Here is a 21,712-nt window from a genome sequence, read left to right as displayed (position 1 = left end):
TAGGGAAAAAAAATCAACAAATAATTTTGTATCCTTTAAAAATTATCCTTTAGAAGTGACAAAGTAATAAAAGCTTTCTTAGACAAACAAAGACTGAGGGATTTTGTTGTTGGTTGGCCTGCCTTACCAGAAATGTTAAAAGAAGTTCTTCATAGACAAGAAAAATGATATAGGTCAGAAACTCACATCCATATAAAGAATGAAAGAGTACGAGAGAAGGAGTAAATGAAGGCACAATATGTTAGCTTACTAATTGAGCTGTTTGTTCAAAACAGTAGTAACAGCAGTGTAGTCAGTGATTATAACTTATGGGTAAGTGAAATGAATGTCAGCAATGTTATAAAGGATGAGAGGGAGCAAATGAGAATAGTCCATTAAAATATACCTGCATTATCAATGAGGCAGTAGTGTTATTTGAAAACAAAATTAGAGTCCAGATGTGGTGGCTCAAACCCTGTGCTGTAAACCCAGCACTTCTGGAGGCCAAGGCAGGTGAATCACTTAAGGTTGGGAGTTTGAGACCAGCCTGAACAACATGGTGAAATCCTGTGTCTACTAAAAATACAAAATTAGCTGGGCATGGTGGTGCATGCCTGTAATCCCAGCTACTCAGGCTGAGGCAGGAAAATCACTTGAATCTGGGAGGTGGCTGTTGCAGTGAGCCGAGATTGTGCCATTGCACTCCAGCCTGGGCAACAAGAGTGAAACTGTGTCTCGGAAAGGAAGAAAAGAAGAAGGAAGGAAGGAAGGAGGGCAAGCAGGCGGGCTGAGTTAATTTTAAATATATATGGCAAATGCTAAGGTAACCACTAAAATTCTTTTAAGAAGTACAATTTATGTTGTACTTATATATAGCAATATATATTGTTAAGAGAGAAGAGACACTGAAATCCTTTAAAATGCTTAATTAAAATCAAAGAAGGCAGAAGAAGAAGAAAAGACAAATATTACCAAAAAAGACAATATATATTTATATTGTAATATATAAATATTACAGCTATATATAAATATTACAGCTATATATAAATATGGCAATATATATAGCTAAGAAAGAATAGACACTAGAATCATAGAAAGTGCTCAGTTAAGACCAAAGATGGCAGAATAAGAGAAAAAGAAACAAAACTAAAGAGAAACAAGTATAATAAATAAAAACCAATAAAAAATATGGTAGACAGTAATCTAATTATGGCAACAATCTCTTTAAATGTGAATTATCTATATAAATCTCTTAAAAGAAATTCACATAGTGGATAAAAAACAAGACCCAACTATCTGTTGTCTACAAAACCTACTTTAAAGGTACAAATTAAAGGTAGAGAGAGAGATATATAGAAAGATACACCATGCTAACACTAACCAAAAGAAAGCTGAGGTGGCTATATTAATTTAAGGCAAAGTAGTTATCAGAATAACAAAAATTTTTGAGAAGTATGTTATATAATAAAAAGGTTTACTCTCCATGAGAGCCTAACAATCTTCCATGTATCTGCACCTAACAACAGAGCGTCAAAAAACATAAGGCAAAAACTAAGAACTACAAGGAGAAATAAACAAGTCCACTATTATAGCTGGATGATTCAAAACCCTTATATCATAACTGACAGTTCCAGCATGCAGAAAATCAGGAGGGATATAGCTGAACTGTACGACATCATCAATCAACTGGATCAAACGACACTGACAGACTACTTAATCCACATATAAAAGAATAAAAGAATATACATTTTTCTCAAGCTCACATGGACCATTCACAAGATGGATCAAACAATACACCTAAAAGGTTCTAGACCATAACAAATTAAATAAGAAATCAGTAACAGAAAGCTTAAAATTCAAAAATATTTGGAGATTAAACAACACATTTCTAAATAACACAGGGGCCAAAGAAGTCTCAAGAGAAAGTTAAAAATATTTTTAAATAAATGCAAACAAAGATACAACATATCAAAATTTGTGAGATGCAGCAACAGCAGTGGTTGAAGGGAAATGTATAGCACTGAATGCATATATTAGAAAAGTAGAGAAGAAAACCTAAAGGTATTTATCTAAGCTTTTACCTTAGAAAATTAGATAAAGGATCAATGTAACATAAAGCAAGCTTATGAAGACATAATAAAAATCAGAGCAGAAGTCAATAACATTTTAACCAGAAAACCAATAGAGATAATCAATAAAATCCAAAACTGATTATTTGAAAGGATCATTAGAATTTATAATTCTTTAGCCAGGCTAACACATAGACAAGAGGAGGCACCAATTACTAGTATGAGAAATGAGAGAGGGGCATCAATACCAATTCCATGAACATTAAAGGATAATAAAAGAATATTATAAACCATTATAGGCTTACAAATTTGGTAACGTAGATAAAGTGAATCGATACTTTGGAGAACAGAATCTACCAAAAATGCACTCATAATACGAAAAGGCCTATATGCATTAAAGAAATTAACTCGAGAGTAATCTTTCAAAACAGAAAGCACCAGATCCAGATAATTTCACTGGAAGAAAAGAGTTAAAGAAGAAATCATATCATTTCTCTACATTTTTTTCTCGAAAACAGAAGCAGAGGGAACACTTTCCATCTCATTCTACAAGGCAAGCATCTGGATAAAGCCATTACAGGAAAAAACAAAAAACTACAGACCAGTATCTCTGATGAGCATAGATGTGAACTTCCTCAAAAAATTAGCAAATCAAATCCAATAATGTATAAAAATAATTAACACCATGATCAAGTAGGATTTATTCTTCACTGGTTCAAAAGTGAAGTAATGTTATATAACAAACTAAAGAAAAATAATGAAGTCATATCAATAAATGCAGAAAAAAACACGATAAAATTTAACAGTAATTTATGATGAAAACTCTCAGCAAACTAGAAATAGAGGGGAACTTTTTTGATAAAGAACATCTAAAAGAAGAGAATCATAGCTAACATCTTACTTAATGGTGAGAAGCTAGATGCTTTTGCCCTAAGATCAGGAATGAAGCAAGATTCCACTTCTATTTAACGTTGTACTAGAAGTCCTAACTAATACGGTAAGACAAGAAAAGGAAATAAAAGGTATACAGAATGGGAAGGAAGAAATAAAAAATTGTCTTTGTTCACACATGACATGATCGCCTATCTGGAAAATTCCAAAGTATGGACATACGGCCTCTTGAAACTAATAAGCAGACATAGCACGCTTGCAGGATACAGATTAACATACAAAAGCCCTTGCTCTTCTCTACACCAGCTTTGAACAATTGTAATTTAACATTTAGAACACAATGCCATTTACATTAGTACCAAAGGACTGAAACACTTAGGTATAGATTTCACAAAGAATGTTGAAGACCTATCCGGAGGACTATAAAACTCTGATGAAAGGAACCAGAGGTCTAAACAATGGAGAGATACAGCATTTTCATGAATAGGAACTCTTAATATTGTTAGGACATTCGTTATTCCTTTCTGAAATTCAACACAGTATTAATCAAAATATCTGCACATTATTTTATAGATATTGAAAATGTGATTCTAAAGTATTAGAAAGCATAACATCCAGAATCACCAAAAATATACAGAAAACAAAACAGTCAGAGAATTGACACTGCTTGGCTTCCAGACTTACTATCAAGCTACAGTAATCAAGGCCATGTGGTATTGATGAAAGAATAGACAAACAGATGAATGGAATGAAACAGAGAACACAGAAATATGAACAGATCCACAGAAACATGGACAACTGATATTGATCAAAGGCAATTTAAAGGAGAAAATATAGTCATTTCAACAAAAAGTGCTGGGACAACTAGATATACACATGCAAAAGAATGAAGTTGGACCCTACTTCACACCACGTACAAAAATTAACTCAAAATGCACAATAGAGCTAAATATAAGAACTGAAACCACACAACTCCCAGAATATAAGAGTAAATATAAGAGTAAATCTTCATGAACTGTGATTTATTTCTTAGATATGATACCAAAAACACAAGAAAGAAAAAATAAACTGAACGTTACCAAAATTAAAAACTTTCGTGCTTCAAAGGACAGCAACAACAAAGTGAAAAGACAATCTACAGAATCGGAGAAAATTCTTATAAGTCATAGATCCAATAAGAGTGACATTCGGAATAAAGGACTCCTGCAACTTCCTTATGCTGACGTTTTAAAAAAAAAAACTATTTTCTTATATGATCTAGTGGTGCCTTGATTACAGATATGGTCCCTGATCCAGCTTGGCAATTAGTGCACAAGGCAGCAAGCCAGTGGTCCTTTGAACTCTGACTTGGTGAACCACTCATTTCTGGCATGTTACAGTTCCACTGAATGTGAGCACATCTGTAAGGAGGTCTCGGGGAGCCAAGTGTACTGATACTCAGCCTTGATCTCATGACTATCTTTGCCTACTTATCAACTGCTGCAGTGGCAAATGCAAGTAAAGGAGCCTCACACAGAGTCTGAGCACAGACCAGAATTTCTTGCATGGCTCAGTGAAACATGATTGCTGGACGCCTCCCACCAACCTCCAGAGTTTCTCATTTAAAGGGATCTGGAGTGTGGTCAGAGAATTTACATTTATTAAGCAAATTTGCATCAGCACCAGCTGATGGTAATGTTGCTGTTCCAGGACCCATAGTTTGAGAACAATGGATTTATACCAGGGTGGCAATCTTTTTCTGGAAAGGGCCAGATAGTAAATGCTTCAGGCTAAAAGGTCTCTGTTGCAACTATTCAACTCTGCCATTATAGTGCAAAAGCAATCATAGACAATATGCAAATATATGAACACACTGTGTTTTTGTTTTTGTTTTTTTTAAAAGATAGAGTCTTGCTGTGTCCCCCAGGCTGGAGGGCAGTTACACTATTCCGGCACGTTGCAACCTCCACCCCTCTGGGGTCAAGTGGTTCTTATGCCTCAGCCTCCCGAGTAGCTGGGACTACAGCTGTGTATCACCACACCTGGCTATTTTTTTGTATTTTTAGTAGAGACAGGGTTTCATCATGTTGGCCAAGCTGGTCGCAAACTCCTGGCCTCAAGTGATCCACTCACCTCAGTTTTCCAAAGTGCTGGTATTATAGGTCTAAGCCACTGTGCTTGGCCATGGCTGTGTTTTAATAAAACTTTATTAACAAAAAGAGGTGGCAGGCCAAATAGTTTGTGGACCCCTGATTTATACTAAGAAAAAGTATTCTAGCTTAGCTATTCAAAATAAGAATAGTGTTTATCTGTGGAAAGAAATCCCTTCAATTTCTAAAATGCAGGACATAGATCTCTAACATCTGAAATATCAATCCTTGTTTCAATTCTTAATATATCTCATTTAAATGTTTGAGACACACTATTGCCAAATTTGCCTGTTACCACATAAATTATTTTTAATTTTCACATCACCATTTCAATTTTCAACTTTATTGTTAGAAAGCTGAGCACAGCGTTCCTTTATATATTTTAATCAGTGTAGTTATGTGCCTTTTTCTTCTTTTACTTGCCTTTTGTCTTTCATTCTTCACTAGCCCTTATGGAGATATACCTACTTTATCACTTCCTCACCCCTTCTTGCCAAAGAACTATCTTTTTATTTTGTTCATCTTTTGTTTCTCTATTTTCTATGTCATTATTTTCTGATTTTATCTTTATTATTCCCTTGTTTCTGCATTTTAAGGCTATGTTGTTTTGTTTTCTGTATCTAACACCGAATTTAATTATTTTCAGCATTGTTTCTTAATATACTTAGGGCCATAAATGTCCCTTTGTATACTAGTCATAACTAGCTACCAGGTCCTTAATTTTTCCAATTTTATTTCATTACACCTCTTCTTCATTCTTTTGTCCAGGCTAAATTAGTCAATTATCTTCCAACCTACCTGGGCACATACCTGTTTCTATACCTCTTATTTTCCATCACTCATACGCCTCTTTGTTTGCCCCAGTCCTATTCCTCAAACAAGATCTATAGCCAGTCTATTTCCTACTTGTGGCATAACTGTAACAATCTAGCATTTATAAAAAACTTTGAATTGTTTAACTTCTAACATGTATACTTATTTTTCCCAATTAGACTGCAAGATTCTAGAGGGCAAGAATCCTATTTTATAATTCTGTGTCTAGCACTATGATTTGTGCAGAGCAAGTGCTGTGTAAGTGTTAGTGGTGACATAAACATTTTTACCTTCAGTTTCTCCAAATCTGGCCTTTCAATACTGACAACCTCTGCCAGCAGCTGTGCTTCTAGACCATCTTCCGTGACTGTGAAATTGAGGAGAGTTGTCTGAGCTTGTAATTCCGGCTTATAGTGAGGATTTGCCAATTTTGTGTGAAGGATAAGGCGAAAGTTCTTGTTAAATTCACATTCTTTATCTCCGATCCTGATATACCTAAAGGGAGGATAATACAGACTTTCAGGAGATTTCTATGAACCATAACTGATACTAAGGTGTCATTCCATTCCTGTATTCTTATAATGGCCAGAAGGCTAGGTGATTTAGAATTTTTCAGCTGCTCCCAAATTTCCTGAAGTACAGCCGGATCAGCAATGACCCACCAAATCACTATATGATTAAGTTTCCTCATATGTGAAACGGTGACAATAGTACTCATCTCACAGTGTCACTGTGACAATTAAAACAATCATATAAAGGACCTATAACAACAAATGTTAGCTTTTGTTATTATACAGTGAGTCCTCAATGTCATGGATAAACTCTTGCAAACTGTGACTTTAAGCAAAATGCCATATGAGGAAACCAGTTTTACCACAGGCTAATTGATATAAACAAGACTGAAGTTCCTATGGCATGTTTCTGGTCACAAAAACATCATCAAAATTCTAAATAAAGACCCCAAACACTTCTAATATTAAACACTGAAATAAACGTGAGCTACACATACATTTAAAAACGTTAATAAAAATAAGTAAGGTAATTTTTTTACTCAATTTTTGGTGCATTAATGAGAAATGGTGGGCATGGCGGGGGTGGGTTCAATCGAGAAATAAATGCATGCAAGGCAGGAAATCTTAAGTAGCGCCTCCTACCACCACGCGGTTCAAAAACGGCAGATCTGGCAGGCTTGAGAAGGGTTTTTGTACTGCAACGTTTAGTGTTGTGCATTTGTATGATTATCATCTACCCTACAAATTTCTATATGACAATAATTTTCATTGACTCATTCCTTCCTTTTTCAACCCACTGACTGCAGTTCAGGCTCATGCGTAACTACAGCCTACCCTGGCAGCTCAGGGCGCCAGGTGGGAACCAGGCCTGGAGAGAATGTCATCCCAGTGCAGGGCCACTCGCACACCCCACACTCACGCACACTGGGACCAGCATGTAGACACTCCAGCTCATCTAATGTGCATAGCTGTGGGACATGGGGGGATACGGGAGGAAACAGGAGGACAAGAGGAAACCCAGGCAGACACAGGGAACATGTGCAAACTCCACATAGATAGCAGTCCCAGCAAGCAGGAAGGGATTTTTTTTTTCATTGACATCATAATGAAAGGATGTTACTTCAGGGCCAGCTAGCTGTACTTTCTGTGATTAAATGTATATTAAATGCTTCTATTCTTTAAGGATAAGATAAAATGTGTATGCATGTGTTTATGTATATCTGTATATATATGTGCATATATATAACATATATACAGATATACATAAGTGTATGTGTTAAATAATGTATTAAAATATTTTATTTTTATAAAGATAAAATATTAAAAACACATACATTCTCTTTCGTTTTGAGACAGAGTCTCACTCCTTCACCCAGGCTGAAATGCTGTGATACAATCTCAGCTGACTGCATCCTCCACCTCCCAGGTTCAAGTGATTCTTGTGCCTCAGCCTCCTGAGTAGCTGGGATTACAGGTTTATGTTAACACACTCAGCTAATTTTTGTATTTTTGGTAGAGATGGGGTTTTGACATGTTAGCCAGGCTTGTCTCAAACTCCTGACATCAGGAGATCCACCCGTCTTGGCCTCTCAAAGTGCTGGGATTACAGGTGTAAGCCACTGCGCCTGGCCCCAAGCACATATATTCTTAAAATGCCTTTCCAATACTTTCGGCAATGGCTTCCTGTAACTGCAAATGCTTGGTTGCCTCAACATCTCTACTTAACCCTTTCCTCTGAAAATGATTTCTGTAAATAGTCACTATGCTAATTCTATTCAAGACTCCCAGCTTAATTTATATTTTTTTCTTTTTAAATTTTAAGGGTACATAGTAATTACATGTATTTACACAGTACATGAGATGTTCTCCTACAGGCTTTATGGTCACTTTCCTGTGAGGAACCTGCTATGAGGATCTAGTAAAGGGGGAGCTTTCTAATTCATGCAAGAGACAGAGAAGCCAAAACCACAAATACGGGAACTTCTCAAAGCAGCCGAAGTTGCTTAGAGTGAAACTTCTTATGAGGCCTGGAGGCATGGCTGCAGCAAGGAGTACCTTCTCAGTCTCCTCTTTCGCCTTACATATGAAAATTCTGGATTCTTCCTTATTAAGTGTATAAAATATTTAAATTGTATAGATAGTATCATGATAGAATATTAGCCAGAGCCCAATTATAATTGAAATTATTTTAAATAGCCACGAGAAAAACATATTTATTGCCTATCTCACTGACTTCAACGTGAGATGTTATTTCACTGAATTTATCAATTTTGAACGACTGGGTAAATTCAAAATAAAAGACATTCTATCACATTCAGGCAGGTCTCCTTTTTATCAAAATGTCACAATATTTGCAACAATTTTTAATTTGAGGAGAGATACCCAGAATGCCATAAAGTGGCAACATTTTATGTGATTCTTGGGGGATGTTTTATAATTGTGTCTTGTTCAGAGGTTAAGTCTCTTGTGTCTTTGGTAAGAAAAGTACCTCTGAACCACTGGCCGTGTTATTTGACTGGAAACATTTATAATGAGACAACTGGTTTTAATGTGTAAAGATTATTTAAAAATTATAATTTGCTTACATTACTAAAGCTTTACTTGCCTGAATACGAATTTAAAAATCCCAAAGGACTGATCACACTTATCACCTACTATGTTCATCCAACTCTCACATTTTCCTGTCGCTGAAGAGTATCTTACACTGGCAACAAAAACCTTCAGTTGTTGATTAAGTGTCTAAACCTGAAAAAACATCTGCCAAATAAGCCACTTTTAAAACCTACTAGTTGAATGATTAATTTATTCACTTTATTCAGTTTGGGTTTGTTTTCACTTTGTCAGTACCTCCTACTATTTAATTGTTTTCCAAAAGGAGAATCAGTAATTCAGCTAGCAACCCTCTTCAGACCAAGCCAATGTACAGCTCGGCAGTATACATTCCTTTTTTAAAAAGGACAAATTTTAAAAGATGAGTATTGTGAGTATTGATAGCACTATTAAAAATAGACACTAAAACCATTAAGAGGTGAATGAACTACAGGCCAAGCACTGTAAGTGAACCAGGCAGCGGCTACTAGTGTATCTAGCAAACGCGGTGGTCCTGGGCCCTTGTTTTATACGTCCTGGATTTGACACTACTTGTTCACATATTTGCAAATATTTTTGAGTTAATAATCATGCTCATTAAAAAAATCATCTTATCTTACTGATATCTTCTTCAACTATTGGTGATATCATACAACACATCGCAATCAAATGTTTATTCACCTAGTGAATAAACACCTATACCATGCCAGACTGTCAGAGTCTTCTAGGTACTGGGCATATATACCATTACCAAGACAAACACGGTATCTGCTCTCACAAACGTTATTACTTACTATTTCATTATAGGCATCAACTTTTAATATAGTGATTTGTTCATGTATTCAGTCGATAATTATGTATTCAGTCATGTTTCTAGAATGTGATAGGCATACAATGATCAAACATCTGTACAAGTAAAAGCTGGGTAAAATAACTAGACATTTCTCCAAAGAAGAAATACAAATGACCAAAAAGCATATAAAAAGATGTGCAACATCAGTAGTCATCAGGGAAACGCAAATCAAAGCCACGGTGAGGTACTACTTCACACCAATGAGAATGACTATAATAAAAAAGCCAAGACAGTAACAAGTGTCAGTGAGGACATGGAAAAATTGGAGCCCTCATACACTGCTAGTGGGAATGTAAAACTGTGCAACCACGTTCACAAACAGTTTGGCCCTTCCTTAAAATTAGCACGGTGTCATGGCACACACCTGTGATCCCAGCTACTTGGGAGGCTGAGGGTGGGAGGATCATCTGAGCCTTGGGAGGTCAAGGCTGCAGTGAGCTGTGATCAGGCCACTGCATTCCAGCCTGGGCAACAGAAAGAGACTCTGTCTCAAAAATAAATAAATAAATAAATAAATAAATAAATAAATAAATAAATAAATAAATAAAAAATCCAAGCAAAAAACTCAATTACTTTTGCACCAACCTAATATTTGGCCATAGAATGGAATTAAATATTGATACATGCACAAATGAAACCTGAAAATGTACAAAGTGACAAAAGTCACAAAATATCACATATTGTATGACTTCACTTCTGTGAAATGTCCAGATCAGGCAAATGAATACAGAAAAATACAGAAATTTCAATTCTAAAACAGACTGTGCTGATGGCTGCCCAACTCTGTGAATATACTAAAAATCACTGACTTGTACACTTTGAGTGGGTGAATTATATGGTATGTGAATTTCAACTTGACAAGGATGCTACCAAAAAAATGTAACAATTATCATGAGGTCAAATCACTAACATTTGGGTTTTTAATCAATCTGTAAGTTACCATGCTAATATTGTTTCTCAGAGGTTCAGCTTGTCTTTTGAGCATAGTAATGTGTATCACAGGGCGATCTTGTTTGATAAGGACGCCTTCTAAGTTAATCCGCCTCTTTTGACTGACAATCTAATCAAACATATCTATAGCACAGAGCATCATCAAAATTTCTCCTACTCAGTTTCCTCAAGGATTTCCAAAATAATCTTACAAGTAGCTTCAAGAAAATCTTTGTTAGTGCTATTCACTGTACAGTTCACTGCCAGTTCTGACGATTCACCCTAACTTCAGGATTTGTATGACTGACTTTTAAAAGAACTATTTTTAACTGATACAAAAATGTACATATTTATGGGGCCCCATGAGGTGTTTCAATACATGTATTCATTGTATAATGATTGAATCATATTTAGCATATCCATCATCTCAAACATCGATCATTGCTTTGTGGTGGGAATATTCAGAATCCTCTTCTAGTTATTTTGAAATATACACTATAATACTGTTTACTGTCATCCCTCTACGATACTATAAAATACCAGAACTTATTCCTCCTAAAAACCACTGAATTGTACACTTTAAGTGGGTGAAATGTATAGTATGTGAATTATACCTTGATAATGGTGTTACCAAAAAAAAAAAAAAAAAAAAAAAGTAACAATGATCTACTAAAATGCTCAACAGGTAATTTTGCAAACACTGACCAATCTCTCCCCACCATCCCGCTCTCCTTTTCCCTCCCCTGCCCCTGGTAACCACTTTTGTACTCTGTACTTCTATGAGATTGGCTTTTTTAGATATCATAAGTGAGATCATGTGGTATTTGTTTTTTTATGCCTTAGTTCACTTAACATAATGTCCTCCAGGTTCATTCATGTCACCACAAATAACAGGATTTTATTCTTTTTTATGACTTTTTAAAGTTTTCTAAGGATTTCTCACCTTAAATTTCTTAGTTTTATTTGATAGCTTTTGTAAATAGAATTGCTTTCTTGAATTTTCAGACAATGAGTAGCATTCCATTGTTTATACATACCACATTTTGATTATCCATTCACTTGTTGATAGGTTGACTCCAGATCTTGGCTATTGTGAATAATGCTGCAATAAACATGTAACTGCAGATATCTCTGACATGCTGACTTCATTTCCTTGTGATAAATCATATAGCTGCTGGATCATATGGTAGATTTTAGTTTTTTGAGCAACCTCTATACTCTTTTCCATAATGACTATGCCAATTTACACTTCCACCAATGGTGTATAAGCCTTCCCTTTTCTCCACATCCATTCTAGCAATTATATTTTGTCTTTTTGATAATAGCCATTCTAAATGAGGTGAAAAGATATATCATTGTGGTTTTGATTTGCATGTCCCTGATAACTAGTGATGTGGAACATTTTTCACATACCTTTTGTTCAATTGTATGTCTTGTGAGAAATGTCTATTCGTTTTTTGCCCATTTTAAATCAAATCTTTTTTTTTTTTTTTTTTTTTTTTTTTTNGTTCCTTATATATTCTGGATAATAAGCCCTTGTCAGAGGCATATTTTGCAAATATTTTCTCCCATTCTGCAAACTGTCTCTTTAGGCTGTTGGTTATTTCCTTTGTTGTGCACAAGCCTTTTAGTCTCATACAATCCCATTTGTCTATCTTTACTTTTGCTGACTGAGCTTCTGAGGACTTACCCAAAAAATCCTTGTTCAGGCCAATGTTATGAAGCATTTCCCCAACGTTTTGTTCTAGTAGTTTTATGGTTTCAGGTCTTATATTTAAGTCTTTAATCCACTTTGAGTTGATTTTCGTAGTTGATGAGAAATAGGCAACTAGTTTCATTTTTCTGCATGTGGGTATCATTTTTCCAGCACCATTTATTGAAGAGACTGTTCTTTGACAACATGTATTCTTGGTACCTTTGCTGAAAAGCAGTTGGCAATAAGTGTGTAGATTTAATTCCGGGTTTTCTATCCTGTTTCATCTGTCTATGTGTTTGTTTTTATGCAATTGCCATGCTGTTTTGGTTACACAGCTTTGTAATATACTTTGACTTCCGGCAGTGTGATGCCTCTAGTTTTGTTCTTTTTGCTCAAGATTGGTTTGACTATTTGTAGTCTTCTCTAATTCCATATAAATTTTGGGGTTGTTTTTTCTATTTCTGTGAAGAAAGTCATTGGTGTTTTCATAAGGATTACACTGAATTTGTAGATCACTTTGGGTAGTATGGACATTTTAGCTATGTTAATTCTTTCAATCCATGTACAGGAAATATATTTCCATTTATTTGTGTCCACTTCAATTTATTTCATCAATGTTTTATAGTTTTCTAAGGATTTTTCATCTCCTTGCTTAAATTTCTGAGGTTTTTAATTTGGTAGCTTTTGTAATTGGAATTGCAATTTTCAGATAATATTGGTTTACAAAAATACTATTGATTTATGTACGTTGATTTTTTATCCTGCAACTTTACTGAATTTATTAGTGCTAACAGGTGTGGTTTTTTTTTTTTTTTTTTTTTTTTTTTTGGTGGAGGAGTCTTTAGGGCCTTCTATACATATAATCATGTCATTTGTAAACAGGGAGAATATGATTTTCTCCTGTCCAATTTGGAGCCCTTTATTTCTCGTTTACTTGCTGTCTAGAACGTCCAGTATTATGTTAAATAGAAGTGGTGAAAGTGAGCATTCTTGTCTTGTTTCAGATTTTACAGGAAAAGTTTTCAGTTTTTTCCTGTTCAATATGTTAGCTGTGGGTTTGTCATATACAGCCATTATTGTTTTGAGGTATGGTCCATCCATACACAGTTTGTTGAGAATTTTCATTGTAAAAAGATCTTGATTTTCATCAAAGCTTTTTCTGTGTTGACTGAAACAACCGCATTTTTTTCCCTTGATTCTGTTAATGTGATGTATCATGTTTATTGATTTGTGGATGGTGAACCACCCTTGCGTTCCCAGAATGAATCCCACTTGGTCATGATGAATGATCTTTTTAATGTGCTATTGAATTTTGATTGCTCTTATTTTGTTGAAGGTTTTTATATCTATGTTTATCAGGCATATTGGCCCATAGATTTTTGTGTGTGTCTTTATCTGATTTTAGTATCAGGGTGATCCTGGACTTAGTTTGGGAGAACTCCCTCTTCTTTTTTTTCTAATAGTCTGAAAAAGATTGGTATTACTTCTTTAAATGTTTTGTAGAATTCTGCAGTAAATGCATCAGGTCCTAGGCTTTTCTTTGATGGGACACTTTTGACTATTGATTCAACCTCATTACTCATTATTAGTTTGTTCCAATTTTCTATTTCTTCACGATTTAATTTTGATAGGTTGTACATGTCTAGGAATTTATCCAGTTCTTCTAGGTTTTCTATTTTGTTGGCATATAGTTGTTCATAACAGTCTATTTTTATTACTGTGGTATCAGTTATGTTTTCTTTTTCATCTCTGATTTGAAATTTATTAAAATTTAAGTCTAAGTAGAGGTTTGTTGATCTTATGTTTTTATTTGCTTTGTGGGACAGTACCTCACTCTATCACTCAGGCTAGAGTGCTAGACTGGTGTGCAGTGGTGTGATCATAGCTCACTGCAACCTTGAACTTCAAGTCTCAATCTATCCCACTGCCTTAGCCTCCAAGTAGTTAGAGCTATAGGCATGCATCACTATGCCTGGCTATTTTATAATTTCAAAACGTTTTTATAGAAAGAGTCTATGTAGACCAGGTTGATCTTGAATTCCTGTCCTCAAGCAATCCTCCTGCCTTGGCCTCTCAAAGTATTGGAATTACAGGTAATTTTGTTTATCTTTTCAAAAAACCAATTATTTTGTTGATCTTTTGTATTTTTTTTTAGTCTTTTGTTATTTCTATTCTGATATTTCATTTCTTCTACTAATTTTGGGTTTAGTTCTTGTTTTTTTAGATTCTTGAGGCATAACTATGGGTAGTTTGAGATGCTTTTAATATTATTAAACTTTCCTCTTAAAATGCTTTTCTGTGTCCATAGGTTTTGGCACGTTGTGCTTCCATTTTTCTTTCAAGAAGTCTATTTTATTTGAGACGGAGTGTTGCTCTGTCACCAGGCTGGAGTGCAGTGGCACAATCTCGGCTCACTGCAACCTCCGCCTCCTGGGTTCAAGTGATTCTTCCACCTCAGCCTTCAGAGTAGCTGGGACCACAGGCACGTGCCCATATCCGGCTAATTTTTGTATTTTTAGTAGAGACAGGGTTTCATCATGGCGAGGATGGTCTCGATCTCTTGACCTCGTGATCCGCCTGCCTCGGCCTCCCAAAGTGTTGGGATTACAGGCTGAGCCACCGCTCCTAGCAAGAAGTCTATTTTAATTTCCTTTTTCTGTTTTGACCCATTTGTTGTTTAGGAGTATATCACTCGATTTCCAAGTGTTTGTATAGTTTCCAAAGTTTCTCCCAGTATTGATTTCTAGTTCTGTTGTGGTCACAAAAAAGCCTTGACATAATTTCAATTTTGTAAAACTTTTTGATGGAACTTATTTTGTGGGATAACATATGACCTATCCTGGAGAAAGTTGCATTTGCTGATGAGAAGAATGTATATTCTACGCTATTGGGTGGAATGGACCTAAACATCTTTTAGGTCCATTTGGTCTAGAGTGTGGTTTAACTCTGACGTTTCTTTATTTTCTATCTATATGTTCTGTCCATTGCTGAAAGTAAGGTGCCGAGGTCCCCTATTATTATCATTTTGATGTACTGACTGACATTTAAATGAAATTTCAAGAGTGAAGGTTTCATCTAGTTAGGGCCTAGGGTTCTCACACATAAGAGATAGTAACATCTCTACAATAAAAGTTATATTTTAAATATACCTCTGCGTACATCCCGTTGAGTTTTGTTTTTTGCAATGGAGTCTCACTCTGTTGCCCAGGCTGAAGTGCAGTGGCATGATCTTGGCTCACTGCAACCTCTGCTTCCCAGATTCAAGAGATTTTCCTGCCTCAGCCTCCCAAGTAGCTGGGATTACAGGTGTGTACCACCACACCCAGCTAATTTTTTTTTTTTTTTTTTACTTTTTAGTAGAAATGGAATTTCACCATGTTGGCCAGGCTGGTCTTGAACTCCTTACCTAAGGTGATCCACTTGCCTCGGCTTCCCAAAGTGCTGGGATTACAGGCGTGAGCCACCATGCCCAGCTCATCCTGCGATCTTTTGATTGCCACACTACCTTGGGTTCATACCTCTCCTTGTGGAAAATCTCAGCGAAATTCCAGGATTTTTGAACTTTTCTTCACTTGCTTAAGAATTTTCACCTGGTTTATGTTCATACTTCGTAAACTTCCTGATTCAACCACTAACATATATTCTCAGATGAAAAGAAAATTTATGCATTTTGATAATTAAAAATTAAATAAAAAATTTAAGTCAAAAACACTGAATCAGAGAAGTCTAGAATTTTTGTTTTTGTTCAATGGGACAGTTCACTGTGATGGGATTAGGAACTGGTAACAAGTCAGGTTAGTTTTGAGATTTGTGTGGTATGTATGTGTTTGTGTGTATTCACATAAGCATGAGAAGCAAAACAAACCACCAGCAAGATGATTAACTTATTTTTTAAAGTAGCAGGTGTTTAGGCTTCAATGAAAAATTTCTCTAGAGCAGGGGCTGACAAATTTTCTCTACAAAAGGATCAGAGAGTAAATATTTTAGGCTTTGTGGGTCACATACATCTCTGCCATATATTCTTCTTGTTTCCAATCCTTTGAAAACCATTCCTGGCACCTGGGTTGCATTGAAACAGGCCATTTCTCCACTGCCACTCTAGAGGATCACATCAGCTAACAGTATTAGTGTAATCTCTTCTCAAAACAATAGCAGCTAATTTTTTCAGTTAGCCACTATACATAACCATGCTCCTTCCTCTAGGGTTTCAAGAATAAATGTGTGAGACTAGTCATCAGAAAGCATGAGGTTCTCACAATTTTGCTTCTGGGTGCAAATGACAGAAGTTTGTTGGTTTGTTTGCTTGTTTAAACACAGTCTCGCTCTGTCGCCCAGGCTGGAGTGCAGTGGCGCTATCTCAGCTCACTGCAATCTCCACTTCTAGGTTCAAGCAATTCTCCTGTCTCAGCCTACCAAGTAGCTGGGACTACAGGCACCTGTCACCATGCCTGTCTAATAATTGCATTTTTAGCAGAGACAAAGTTTCATTTTGTTGGTTAGGCTGGTCTCAAACTCTGGACCTAAGGTGATCCACCCAGCTTGGCCTCCCAAAGTGCCGGGATTACAGGTGTGAGCCACCGCACCACACCAACAGAAGCTTTCAACTGGTTAAATGTTTATTTAACCAAATAACTGAGTTAACCTCCATAAGGTGCCTCATGGATGACTCCCTTGCTCTGTATCTCTCTTGTATATCTACACAGACCCTAAAGCATTCAGAGATTCCAGTTTGAAAAGCAGAAATCTACCTGCTTGGGGAACAGGTCTGATTTTCTCTGTGAAAAGAGAGGTTAATAGAGGGGAGGAAGAAGCTGCTATGCTGATGGAAAGGAGAAGGATGTCTGCCTATAAAATTGGGTTTTACATCTTGCTCTGAAACATTATTTGATATGTTTAGATTTCCCAGGGATAGTAAATTATCCTCAATTGGGGTGTTTATGATCTATGAAAGGCAAAAATTATATAATGACTCAGTGGGTTTTATCATTGCTCCTAAATTAATTTTTGGTTAATTTCCTGTCTGGGAAAATTAAACAGACTGCTAATGCTCTCTCATGATTTGAAGGATCAAAAAGCAACAAAGTTAACCAGAGGGGTGGGAAAAGTAAACAGAATCACTTTGTTGTTTCTGTGAAAGACTTGAATCCAGAGGTTATGACTTCTAGAAGACTGAAGGTAGCTATGAGCTCTTGAACTTAAACTCCCAGGTGTGAAGAGCAACATAAAACTTGGAAGTGTGGTTGTGTTCTTAAAACAGAGGTTCTTAATCCATCTTCCAGCTCCACTCCCAGCAGGAACAAAACACACCAGCCCTTGTCACTGCATCATACTGAGAATCAAGCGGGTGTGAATCTCCAAATTTGGCATGGGGCTGCTCCCATCGGGTTTTTATATGTTCCTCTACAGGAGTGAGCTCCTCCTCTCTCTTCCCACTGGCTGAGATTTGCTGGTTTGGAGGTGAGAGGCTGATTATGCAATCTCAGAACAGAAATAAAACTATTTTTCTGAGTACAAATACCCTGGTTTAATTGGCTAGGACATGGGGTGAGTGAAAAACATGCTGTTTCATCTAGCAGAGCATAATTTTAGACCAAGAAGGACCACTAAAGGTTATTCAACTGATTTCTTTTTATGAGCCTAAAGAGTTTATGGCTTGCCAAGGTCGCTTAGGTTAGTGACAGAGCTGGGACTAGAACCTGGGTCTCTAGACTCCTAGTATGAAGTTCATTTCACTGCATAACATTGCAGGCTAATTTGCTCTGACAGTGGCAGCCTGTAATGTCAGCCTCTGTCAACCTGCCTGGCTTTCTATCATAAGAGGGTACTGAGAGAATAAGACTGACTCACTACTAATCTACGGCCACTAGAGAAAAACAGACACAGCTCACAGCACACGCCCTGCTGGTTGGTCTCTGGTCAGAAATTCTGTCCTTGTTTATGAAGGAGAATAGCACCAACTACTGAAGTATCAATTCCTAATCTAAGATCTTTAATTTATGGTCAAGAGAGTCATAAACTGAATTACTTAATTCATAATACTTTTATAATACATCACTCAATTTACATAAAAATTTTCTGTTGTTTAGCTCTCAGGAAATGAAAAGGTATTAAGTGTGCCAAAATGTTCGCTAGTTAACCAAATTATTTTATAATAATGATAGCCATCTTCAAATAGGTATGATCTATAAAATAACCTTACAAACATTAGATTTGCATAAAAGCCAGGTACACTGGGAGTATCAAAATGCTTTCAATGTTTATTCAAAACCCAGATAAAAAGTGAGTGTCCTGGGACCAAAAGTCATGGAAAGTCATTACTGTTGTGGAGAATAGCTATGGAAATTACATTAAAAACACTTAGGAATGTGGATTCACAGCTGAATTCTACCAGAGGTACAAAGAGGAGCTGGTACCATTCCTTCTGAAACGATTCCAAACAATAGAAAAAGAAGATGCCTTCCTAACTCATGTTATGAGGCCAGCATCATCCTGATAACAAAACCTGGCAGAGACACAACAAAAAAAGAAAATTTCAGGCCAAAATCCCTGATGAACATCGATGCAAAAATCCTCCATAAAATACTGGCAAACCAAATCCAATAGTAAATCAAAAAGCTTATCCACCGCAATCAAGTTGGCCTCATCCTTGGGATGCAATGCTGGCTCAACATATGCAAATCAACAAATGTAATCCATCACATAAACAGAACCAATGACAAAAATCACATGATTATCTCAACAGATGCAGAAAATGCCTTTGACAAAATTCTACACCCTTTCATGCTAAAAACTCTCAATAAACTAGGTACTAATGGAGTGTATCTCAAAATAATAAGAGCTATTTATGACAAACCCACAGCCAATATCATAATGAATGGGCAAAAGTTGGAAGCATTCCCTTTGAAAACCAGTGCAAGACAAGGATGCCCACTCTCACCACTCCTATTCAACACAGTATTGGAAGTTCTGGCCAGGGAAATCAGACAAAAGAAATGAATAAAGGGTATTCAAACAGGAAGAGGGGAAGTCAAATTGTCTCTGTTTGCAGATGACATGATTGTATATTTAGAAAACCCCATCATCTCAGTCCAAAATCTCCTTACGCTGATAAGTAACTTCAGCAAAGTCTCAGGATACAAAATCAATGTGCAGAAATCACAAGCATTCCTATACACCAACAACAGACAAACAGAGAGCCAAATCATGAGTGAACCCCTACTCACAACTGCTACAAAGAGAATAAAATACCTAGGAAAACAACAAAGGACATGAAGTACCTCTTCAAGGAGAACTACAAACCACTGCTCAAAGAAATAACAGAGGACACAAACAAATGGAAAAACATTCCATGCTTATGGATAGGAAGGATCAATATCGTGAAAATGGCCATACTGCCCAAAGTAATTTATAAATTCAATGCTATTCCCAGCAAGCTACCATTGACTTTCTTCACAGAATTAGAAAAAACCAATTTAAATTTCATATGGAACCGAAAAAGAGCCCACATAGCCAAGACAATCCTAAGCAAAAAGAACAAAGCTGGAGGCATCATGCTACCTGACTTCAAACTATACTACAAGGCTACAGTAATCAAAACAGCATGGTACAGGCACCAAAACAGATATATACATCAATGGAACAGAACAGAGGCCACAGAAATAACACCACACATCTACAACCATCTGGTCTTTGACAAACATGACAAAACCAAGCAATGGGGACAGGATTCCCCGTTTAATAAATGGTGTTGGGCAAACTGGCTAGCCACATGCAGAAAACTGAAACTGGATCCCTTCCTTATACTTTACACAAAAATTAACTCCAGATGGATTAAAGACTTAAATGTAACACCTAAAATCATGAAGACCCTAGAATAAAAGCTAGGCAATACCAATCAGGACATAGGCATGGGCAAAGACTTAATGACTAAAACACCAAAAGCGATGACAACAAAAGACAAAACTGACAAATGGGGTCTAATTAAACTAATGAGCTTTGCACAGCAAAAACAACAATAAGAAAAACTATAATCAGAGTGAAAAGGCAACCTACTGAATTAGAGAAAATTTTTGCAATCTATCATAATATCCAGAATCTGCAAAGAACTTAAACAAATGTACAAGAAAAAAACAAACAACTACATCAAAAGGTAGGCAAAGGATATGAACCAACAGTTCTCAAAAGAAGACATTTACGCTGTCAACAAACATGAAAAAAAAGCCCAACATCACTGATCATTAGAGAAATGCAAATCAAAACCACAATGAGATACCATCTCACGCCAGTTAGAATGGTTATCATTAAAAAGTCAGGAAACAACAGATGCTGGAGAGGATGTGGAGAAATAGGAACGCTTTTACACTGTTGGTGGGAGTGTAAATCAGTTCAAGCATTGTGAAAGAAAGCGTGGCAATTCCTCGAGGATCTAGAAATTGAAATTCCCTTTGACCCAGCAATCCCATTACTGGGTATATACCCAAAGGATTATAAATCATTCTATTATAAAGACACATGCACACGTATGTTTACTGTGGCACTGTTTACAATAGCAAAGGCTTGGAACCAATCCAAATGCCCAAATGTCTATCAATTATAGACCGAATAAAGAAAATGTGGCACATATGTGCCATGGAATACTATGCAGCCATAAAAAGGAAGAGTTCATGTCCTTTGTGGGGACATGGATGAAACTGGAAACCATCATTCTCAGCAAACATACACAAGAACAGAAAACCAGACACCATATGTTCTCACACTTAAGTGAGAGTTGAACAATGAAACTACAAGGACACAGGGAGGGGAACATCACGCACCAGGGCCTGTCAGGGGTAGGGGGCTAGGGGACGGATAGCATTAGGAGAAATACCTAATGTAGATGACAGGTTGATGCGGGCAGCAAAACCACCATGGTACATATATACCTATGTCACATACCTGCACATTCAGCACATGTACCCCAGAACTTAAAGTGATATATATATATGTGTGTGTGTATATATATATATACACACACACACATATGTATATATATGTATATATATACACACAGATATATGTATATATATACACATATACACACACATATACATATACATATGTACACACACACACACACACACACACACGGGAATGATTTCTTGGCTAGTTTTCAAAGTACTTCTGTGATAGAACAATCCAAACACTGGTCCCAATGATCACTTTCCTGAAATCCAGAATCTCAGTGAGCTGGGCAAGGAACCATTATTTTAATA

The 21,712-nt window shown here is 36.3% G+C and overlaps 1 protein-coding gene across 1 annotated transcript in view; it reads right to left on the bottom strand.

The window, feature by feature from the left end:
* Positions 1 to 21,712, bottom strand: part of DNAH11 (dynein axonemal heavy chain 11) — a 403,839-nt gene that overhangs the window by 52,900 nt on the left and 329,227 nt on the right. Inside the window, exon 66 of the mRNA XM_017526963.2 lies at positions 6,172 to 6,376. Coding sequence (XP_017382452.1) covers positions 6,172 to 6,376 — 205 coding nt within the window. The remainder of the gene's footprint in view (positions 1 to 6,171; positions 6,377 to 21,712) is intronic.

The sequence above is a fragment of the Cebus imitator genome, unplaced genomic scaffold (genome assembly GCF_001604975.1).
Source record: "Cebus imitator isolate Cc_AM_T3 unplaced genomic scaffold, Cebus_imitator-1.0 Scaffold45, whole genome shotgun sequence".
Lineage (NCBI taxonomy): Eukaryota > Metazoa > Chordata > Mammalia > Primates > Cebidae > Cebus > Cebus imitator.
The sequence above is the reverse complement of the archived record's forward strand: the minus strand, read 5'-3'. Positions and strand labels throughout refer to the sequence as shown.